The sequence below is a fragment of the Staurois parvus genome, unplaced genomic scaffold (genome assembly GCF_062004578.1).
Source record: "Staurois parvus isolate SC_StPar_1 unplaced genomic scaffold, SC_StPar_1.0 ptg000581l, whole genome shotgun sequence".
Classification (NCBI taxonomy): Eukaryota; Metazoa; Chordata; class Amphibia; order Anura; family Ranidae; genus Staurois; species Staurois parvus.
The window spans coordinates 4,300,901-4,311,066 of NW_028318377.1; the positions used below are offsets into that span (position 1 = coordinate 4,300,901).

The 10,166-nt window shown below is 47.6% G+C and overlaps 1 protein-coding gene across 1 annotated transcript in view; it reads right to left on the reverse strand.

Moving 5' to 3' along the window:
- MAEA (macrophage erythroblast attacher, E3 ubiquitin ligase) overlaps positions 1-7,394 on the reverse strand; it is a 163,423-nt gene extending 156,029 nt beyond the window's left edge. The window contains exon 1 of the mRNA XM_089692282.1: positions 7,070-7,394. Coding sequence (XP_089548408.1) covers positions 7,070-7,138 — 69 coding nt within the window. The 5' untranslated portion in view covers positions 7,139-7,394. The remainder of the gene's footprint in view (positions 1-7,069) is intronic.
- Between the last annotated feature and the right edge of the window lie 2,772 nt (positions 7,395-10,166).

Below are 10,166 nucleotides of genomic sequence, written 5' to 3' on the forward strand. Positions count from 1 at the left end.
AGTATGTTCAGCTCTACCACTTCAGGAAAATGGGGCAGCAGCCCCTCTTACATATAACATAGCCACATAAGGACAGAACTGGACAAAGCCCAGAAACCAAGGTGATGATGAAATGTTGCTGCATCTACCCTCTAATGCTTCCATTGATATCAGGAGATGTATGTCAGGTGGTTCTTCAAAACGTTACTGTTGGCCACAATGGTTTGTACCAAAATTAATCAAAAGGAAAGCTTTAATGATATTTGAATGCAAACATCTCTTGCTGACCATAAGGGATGAGATTTGGGATCAGGTCAGATGTGGGTTCTAGGCAAAGCCAGTCTGTTCACAGGCCCACCAAATTAATATGGCACTTTTCCCACATTAATTTCTGGCTCCTAAAATGGAAATAGACAGCTGGGCATCATAGGTGATGCAATTGTCCACACCATACTACCCCTACCTCCTTCTTGGGGCATTATAGGTGGTGAAAATGCCCTCAAAAAACTGGGACAAGGGTACTTTGTCACCCCCCCAAAAAAGTCAAAAGGCATGTGCTATATGTGCTCCAAATTGTAAACCAACATCACAAACAAAAATTTCCCAGCACACTTAACAGCTGGCCTGCAAACTAACCAAACTGACCCTTTCTAACAATTCACTTTAAAACAGAGGGTTTAGTCGCACAAATTTGCAAATATATGTGGAAGCCGTAGTGCCCACGTCAAGGCTACTCTGTATACTGCAGTCCTAATTTTATAGATTTTGAGAGTCTCCACTTTGGAGCATATGTAGCAGTGGATCCACATTATACAGAAAAGCCTTGATGTGAGCACTGCAGCTTCCACATACAGTATATCTACTAATGTGTAAAAGAGAACCCTCTGGTTTAATGTGAACTGATAGACAGGGTCAATTTGGTTTGTTTACAGCAGAGGTGTCAAACTGGCGGCCCTTCAGCTGTTTCGGAACTACAAATCCCATGAGGCATTGCAAGGCTGACAGTTACAAACATGACTCCCACAGACAGAGGCATGATGGGACTTGTAGTTCCGCAACAGCTGGAGGGCTGCCAGTTTGACACCCCTGGTTTACAGGCTAGCTGGAAATTGTGCTGGGAAATTTTTGTTTGTGATGTGTGTTGCACTAACATGTGCAGGGGCGGACTGACCATTTGGAAACTCGGGCACTGCCTGAGGGCCTGGGGTCAGTAGGGGACCCCATGAGATGCCCCTGGTATCTTATTCTTAGGCTTTGAGTTTGGGCAAGGACACAGGGGCCCCATGATCACCTATTGCCCGGGGGCCCCATGAGTTGTCAGTCCGCCCCTGACCATGTGTATCGCAAAGGCTTAGGGTTGCTGCAATCATTTGTATAGCTTGCTCGTTGAATTACTGTGGGGATGAATTGGATGCCTTCAACTGCCACTGTGCCCTTGCTGGGCGTCCAAATTCTCCCTGTGCCTTTGAGGAGGAGTGTGCTTCCTCCTGGGAGCCTGTCCTTGATTTATCCACTGCTACATATGTTCCAAATTGGAGACTCTCAATCTATAAAATTAGGACTGCAGTATACGGAGTAGCCTTGACGTGGGCACTACGGCTTCCACATATATTTGCAAATTTGTGCGACTAAACCCTCTGTTTTAAAGTGAATTGTTAGAAAGGGTCAGTTTGGTTAGTTTGCAGGCTAGCTGTTAAGTGTGCTGGGAAATTTTTGTTTGTGATGTCGAACGGCATGTGGCCCAGTCTGGTACAGGAACAGGAACAGGATTGCTTTAATGATTACTAGTAAGACTACATAAAACAGTCGACACGTGGTGGGGGCCAAATTACCCACACTTCATCAGGGCCTAATATCATATTCTGGGTACCCACGGGAACAGCCTCTCTCAACCTTTTCACCCCAGAGGATATAATTAATTAGCTCTAAGGGAACCCTTGCAAAAATTAATCAATAGGTGGTCAGTGGGAACAATTTCCCCCTTCTAGTGGTGGTCACAATGTCGCTCTCAGTGACAGCTAAAAAGTTTATTGGTGATGGCTCTGCCATGTGGTCTTAGACAAGGAATTATGTAGGCACCATCAAATGGAAAGTCAAACAGCCACAGCTCAAGGAACTCCTAGCAACCTCGGGAGGAACCTTGGATGAAAATGGCTGCATTGGAAGGAAGCCTTGTTTCATGTGAGCTGCCTCATCAAAGCCAATAAGCTTGCCAAATTCCTTCACTGCTCTACAGAAATGACTGAAGTCCAAGCACCTCTTAGATATGTCCTTTTGTTAGTTTTTGTGAGTTATATAGATATCTATATTCCAGTGGAAACACACGAGACAACATTCTGTTATAAAATGTAAGCAACCTCTACAGGTATTCAAGTGGCAATATCTACCAGCCACACGAATACCAGAATTAGCGCATTATTCATAGAGGTGTCACTCTTTACGGACACAACATATTACTATAAAGGGGTAGCATCATATTATAAGTAGAGGCCATCTCCTACTCCAAACAGACACAACCACCACCTATGGAATATTCTGAACATAATATTGCTGGGGTGCTTACCACACCACACTCTATGGCAGGAAAGGTCTTCCCTCATAAATGCAAAACTCATCCAACATGCGCCAGTCCCTTAGCTATCAGCTGGAGGCAACTATATACAAAAAGGGTGCCAATTAGTTATATACTTTACAGTAAAGAGGCAGCACCTTCATATATGTGGGTGCCATCCCCTTTATATGTCACACCCCGTTATCAAGTACATCACCCCTTAATGCTACAGTCCATCAGAAATAGAGAAATGGTGACAATGGGTGCCATCCCTTCCAACTCCCATACTGAAAGCAGCATCTTATTACAAGAAGTGCACATTTCCCCTGAAAAGGTGCAGCAGCTTATTATAAACACATGACACCCCCTAGAGATGCCATACTCCACCAAAAAGCAGCAGCACCCCAATATAAGCAAGTAACACCCCCTAGAAATTTCCATAGGGGCAGCACCCCCTTATATAGAGTGTTACTCCTACTGGTGTCTGATTTTAAAGGAAAACTAGCAGCACTCTATTATAAGTTGGTGACACCCCCTACAAATGCCATTACCATACACTAACATAAAGCAACAGCACCCTTTTATATGAAGTTGATTCACTCTACAGTTCCCATATTCCACCATAAATAGGAATCACTCTAATATAAGAAAGGTGACACCCCCATAGATGCCATAATCCACAAGAAAGTGACAGCGCCCTATATTAAGAAGTGCCACCCTTAGAGATTGCTACACAGTCAGCACCCTATTATATAGAGTAACTCCCATTGGTACCACATCCTTCAAAGAGGCAGCAACTTAATATATGCAGGTGACACCCCTACAGATGCCATACTCCACCAGAAAGTGACAGCACCCTATATTAAGAAGTGCCACCCCTAGAGATTGGTACCACATCCTTCAAAGAGGCAGCAACCTAATATATGCAGGTGACATCCCCTACAGATGACATTCTCCACCAGAAATGGCGGCGCCATTTTATAAGAAGACAACACCCACTACAGACGTCATATGGCACCACAGAGGACTAGCACCCTAATATAAACACCATAGGATGAAGAAACACCCTCTTATAGATGGGTGACACCTCCTACAGATGCCATACTTCACCAGAAATGGGAGGCTCCCTATTGCAAGGAGGGCCAACCCCTAGAGATGCCATATGGACAGAACCCTATAATATATAGTGATACTCCCCTTAGATGCCTTACTTCACCTGAAAAGGGGCAGCACCCTATTATATGCAGGAGACACCCTCTACAGATGCCATACTCCACAATAATAAGGGCAGCACCCTCTTATAAGCAGATGACACCCCCTACAGATGGCATATTCCAACCCCAAAGGGCAGCACCAACTTATTAGAAGCAGCACCGTTATAGATGCCACATCTCACCAGAGCGATACACCCCCTTCTTACATGGTGTGCCACCCCCGAGAGATATCATACTCCACCAGAAAAGGACAGAACCCAGTTATAAGGAATATCACCCTCGTAGAAGCCACACTATACCAGAAAGAGGCAGCACCCTATTACAAGGTGTGCCACCCCCTAGAGTTTTCTCTAGAGACAGCACACTATTATATGGAGTTTTGTTCCCACTGGTGCCACACTTTATCAGACAATGGGGTAGCCCCCTATTATAATGTGATGCCCCCTACAGACGCCATGCTCCAACATAAAGAAGCTGCACCCTATTATAATCATGGGACAACCCCTGACGCCATACTCCACCAGAAAGAGGCAGCACCCTATTATTAGCAGATGATGCTCCCTATGGCTGCCATACTCCACCATTAAGAAACAGCCCCCTATTTTAAGCAAGTGACGCCTCCTACAGGTGCCATACTCCACCAAAAAGAGATAGCGCCTTATCAAAAGCAGACACCCCTTACAGACGCCATACTCCACCAGGAAGTGGAAGCACCGACTTATAAACTGAAAATACCTTTGTTGTAATAAAGGAATATCACCACCATAGAGACAATACTCCACCAGAGACAGCACCCTAATAAAAGCAGGTGATGCCCCCTACAGATGCTATACTCTATCAGAAGGGGGCAGCACCTACTGATAAGGTGGTAACACCCCTGGTGGATTATCAGCACCATAGAGGCCATATTATACACAGGTGATGCTCCCTAAGGGTGCCAAACTCCACCAGAAAGAGGCAGCCCCCTGTTATAGGCAGGTGATGCTTCCTAAGGGTGCCAAACTACACCAGAAAGAGGCAGCCCCCTAGTATAGGCAGGTGATGCTCCTTAAGGGTGCCAAACTCCACCAGAAAGAGGCAGCCCCCTGTTATAGGCAGGTGATGCTCCCTAAGGGTGCCAAACTCCACCAGAAAGAGGCAGCCCCCTGTTATAGGCAGGTGATGATCCCTAAGGGTGCCAAACTCCACCAGAAAGAGGCAGCCCCCTGTTATAGGCAGGTGATGCTTCCTAAGGGTGCCAAACTACACCAGAAAGAGGCAGCCCCCTAGTATAGGCAGGTGATGCTCCTTAAGGGTGCCAAACTACACCAGAAAGAGGCAGCCCCCTGTTATAGGCAGGTGGCACCCCCTACAGACTCCATACTGCACCTGAAAAAGGCAGCAATGTATTACAAGGTGTTTTCGTCAGAGACAGCACCCTATTATTTGGAGTTTTGTTCCCACTGGTACCACACTTTACCCGTCAAGGGAGTAGCACCCTATTATAATGTTATGCCTCCTACAGACACCATACTCCACCAAAAAGAGGCAGCACCCTATTATATACAGGTGACACCCCATACAGACACCATACTCCACCAAAAAGAGGCAGCACCCTATTATATACAGGTGACACCCCGTACAGACACCATACTCCACCAAAAAGAGGCAGCACCCTATTATATACAGGTGACACCCCGTACAGACACCATACTCCACCAAAAAGAGGCAGCACCCTATTATATTTAGGTGACACCCCCTACAGACACCATACTCCACCAAATAGAGGCAGCATCCTATTACAATCAGATGACGTCCCTTCAGACGCCATACTGCAACAGAAAGAGGAATCACCTACTTATAAACTGGTGACGCCCCCTACAGATGTCATGCTGCATCAGAAAGGGGCATCACCCTATTATAATGTGATGCTGCATACAGATGCATTGCTCCACCAAAAAGAGGCAGTATCCTACTACAAGTAGATGATGCCCCCTTCAGATGCCATACTGCACCAGAAAGGGGCAGAACCTACATATATGCTGGTGACACCCCTGGTAGAATATCGAAAAAAAAAATTGAGGCCATACTACACCAGTAAGAATCAGCAGCACCTATGGGTGCCATTCTCCACCAAAAAGGGGCAGCGCTCGCTTATAAGCAAGTGACACCCTCTACAGGTGCTATACTCCACCAGAAAGGGGCAGCACCCCCTACGGGTGCTATACTCCACCAGAAAGGGGCAGCACCCCCTACGAGTGCTATACTCCACCGGAAATGGGCAGCACCTGCTAATAAGCAAGTGACACCCCCTACAGGTGCCATAAACCATCAAAAAGAGATGGCATCATGATACATGCAGGTGGCGCCCCCTATGGGTGCCATACTCCACCATAAGGAGGCAGCACCCATTATAAGCAGGTGGTGCCCCCTACAGATACCATACTTCACCAGAAAGAGATGGCAACCTCTTATAAGCAGGTGACACCCCTTACAGGTGCCACTCTCCACCAGAAAGGCTCAGTACCTGCTTATAAGCTGATGACACCCCTTACAGGTGCCATAAACCACCAAAAAGAGATGGCACCATAATATAAGCAGGTTGCACCCATTAAGGGTGCCATAGTCCACCATAAAGAGGCAGCACCCCATTTTAAGCAGGTGGTGCTCCTTTACAGATACCATACTTCACCAGAAAGAGATGGCACCCTCTGATAAGCAGGTGACACCCCCTACAGGTGCCATTCTCCACCAGAAAGGAGGCAGTACCCACTTATAAGCTGATGACACCCCTTACAGGTGCCATACTCCACCATAAAGAGGCAGCACCCCATTTTAAGCAGGTGGTGCCCCCCACAGATAGCATACTTCACCAGAAAGCGTTGGCACCCTCTTATAAGCAGGTGATTCCCCCCTATGGGTGCCATACTGCATCAGAAAGGGGCAGCACCTCTTTATAAGCTGGTGACACCCCTAGGGGAGTATCAGCACCATAGAGGCCATACTCCACCAAAAAGAGGCAGCACCCTTACTACAAGCAGATGATGCCCCCTTCAGATGCCATACGCCCCCAGAAAGGGGCAGCACCCTATTATAAGCAGGTGACACCCCCTCTGGATGCCATACTCCATCAGAAGGGAGCAGCACCTACCCCCAGGCTGGTGACGTCTCCCCCCCACATACAGAGGCAGCTCCTTCCCCCCTGGTGGGCTCTCCCTCCACACATTGTGATTAGAGGTGGAGAGGCTGCCCTCCAGGCAGGGCCATGTGGGTGCCTCCTCCCCTGTAAGCACCCTGGAGCCCCTGCTCTCCTCCCTGGCCCCTGGCACTGCACAGCATGACACACCTTTAAAGTTGGGTACTCCTGAACCTTCAGAGCCATTGAGAGCTGAGCAGCTGATTCCTGGACCGCCATCTTGGACACAGAGGGGGGGAGGGGTTGACAACACTAGCTGGCAGCTACATGCCCACAGTCCTGTGCATTCTGGGTAATAACGTTCATCCAGGAAGAGCACCAATCATCATACAAAAAGATGAAGAATCGTAGAGAAAAAAAACACGGTCAGGGCGGGCGCAGGAAGGACGGCAATTCAACTGACAGCTCAGCAGCAAAAACAATTCATGCCCAGGGACTGCTCCCACAGCTCGCCTACTTCCAGCCCCGCCTACCGGAGGGTGACGGACGGCTCTCCCAGCCAACCGCCTATTCCCATTCTAGGCCGCTGCCCAATCGTGACACCGCCTTGTCTCCGGCTGACGTAACAATGAAAGTGGGCGGTTCGGCTAAGGCACAGCTGAGCCAATGGGCTTGCCACAGTCCCTCTGTACAGGAATTTCATGCAACCAACAGATGCTGCCGATAGATAAAAGACCCGCCTTCTTCCTTGTGACACACGAGGAGAAGGCGGGTCCACATGGAATGTTGACAGTTTGAGAGACCAATGAGGTGTGCCGTACCCTAGGTGACGGGCTGATACAGCGCCAATAGTAAAGCTGTTTGTTTATTATGTAGCACGGCAAAAAGTCTTCAGGTAAGAGGAGTGGGCGGCTGTGAAACAAAGAAAAAAAAGGTTAGCTGTCATTTCTAAGACAAATCTTCATGAATGGAGTGATCAGAACATCTTTTACTGAAATCACATTTCTATTGTTACAATGGTACTAACAATAATAAACCATGAAGACTGCCAGGTGCACACACATTTACTGATAACAGCCCAATTCATACACATTATATGAAATGATAAGATATCAGTACATTCGGAATAGTCCAAATCCAATAATAAGCACAACATTAGCGGTTGCTAGGACACCGTCAAGCCCGAGGCCACCATGTCAAGCCCGAGGCCAAGTCAAGAATGCCAGCCCGAATGTCAAGCCCGAGGCCACCACTGACCAAGACTCCAATTATGCGGCTCAGCTGCCCAACATCCTTGGTTGCTGGGATGCGAAAGGCTGTTGGCCTACCAAGCAAATTGGCTCAAAGGCACAACATCATTGGTTGCTAGGACGCCACCGTACCAAAGCCACTGGTGTCCAAGCACCCAATAAGGCTTGGCTGCACAATGTCATTCGTTGCTATGAAGCCAGTGGCCTGGAGGCTGCTGGAGTCCTAGGAAGCAAAAAAGCCCAACTGCACAATGTCATTGATTGCTGGGACACCAGTGGCCCAAAGCCGCAGGCATCCTAGCAACCAGTCAAACTTAGCTTGACGTCCTAGCAATCCATGTCCTGGCAATCAGGCTCAGTCGCACAACCCCAGTGGTTGCTAGCATGGCACTGGTGTCTAGGGTTGTCACCTCATCCCGAACCGAACACATATTAATCATGCAGGTTCTGAGGCTAATTTAATGCAGATAATGCAATAAGCGAGTTTAATTGCCACCTAATCTGTGAATCTGTGAAATTAATATGTGTTTGGTTTGAAAGGAACAAGGGCGGACTGACAACTCATGGGGCCCCGGGGCAATAGGGGATCATGGGGCCCCTGTGTCCTTGCCCAAACTCAAAAAAGCCTATGAAAAAGGTACCAGGGGCATCTCATGGAGCCCCCTACTGACCCCGGGCCCTCGGGCAGTGCCCGAGTTTCCAAATGGTCAGTCCGCCCCTGGAAAGGAATGAGGTGGCAACCCTACTGGTGTCCTAGCAACCAATCAGGATAGGCTGCATAATGTCATTAGTTACTAGAATACTGGTGGCCCATAGAACACTGGAATCCTAGGAACCAATAAGGCTTGGCTGCACAAACCCATTGGTTGCTATCATGGAACTGGTGTCCCAGCAACCAATTGGGATAGGCTGCACAATATCAATAGTTACTAGGATACTGGTGGCCCAGAGACCACTGGAATCCTAGGAACCAATAAGGCTCGGCTGCACAAACCCATTGGCTGCTTGCATGGAACTGGTGTTCCGTCAACCAATCAAGATAGGCTGCACAATATCAATAGTTACTAGGATACTGGTGGCCCAGAGAACACTGGAATCCTAGGAACCAATAAGGCTTGGCTGCACAAACCCATTGGCTGCTTGCATGGAACTGGTGTCCCAGCAACCAATTGGGATAGGCTGCACAATATCAATAGTTACTAGGATACTGGTGGCCCAGAGAACACTGGAATCCTAGGAACCAATAAGGCTGCACAACATCATCGGTTGCTGGAGCACCAGTGGCTCAAAATCACTGGCATCCTAGCAATCATTTAGACTTGGCATCCTAGCAACCTATGTCCTGGCAACCAATCAGGCTTGGCTACACAACGCCATTGGGTACTGGGATACTTGTAATCCAGTGGCCGTTGGTTCCCTAGGAACCAATAGGACTCAGTCCTTTAAATAAGGCCTGGATTCTTTCTTGGATACACAGAATATAACTGGATACTAACATTTATAGGTAAAGTTGATCCAGGGAATACCCGATTGGCTCTCAGGGGGATCAGGAACAAATTTTTTTACCCTACAGGAACAAATTGGATCTTGCTTTGCTGGGTTTTTTTTGCCTTCCACTGGATCAACTGTGGGTATAGGATTGTAACTTTTTTTTTCTTAAATGGTTGAACTGGATGGACTTTTGTCTTTTGCCAGACTAACTATGTAACTATGCACAATGTCATTTGTTGCTGGGATGCTGGCGGTCTGAGGCTTCCAGCATCCTACCAAATAAACAGGCTTGGCCACACAATGCCACTGGTTGCTAGGACACCCACGGCCCCAAGGTAACAGCACTATATCAACCCATGTCTAGGAAAACAATTAGGCTTGGCTGTACAATGCCATTAGTTGCTAGGACCCAGCATTTTTGACAGTGATTGCAGAAATAGCCCCCAGCATTGGTGTCAGTAGATGCAATAAAAAACCCCAGCATCATTGGTGTCAGTGGACTCAATAATAACCCTCAGCATTGGTGTCAGTGACTGCAATAATAACACTTAGCATTGGTGTCAGTA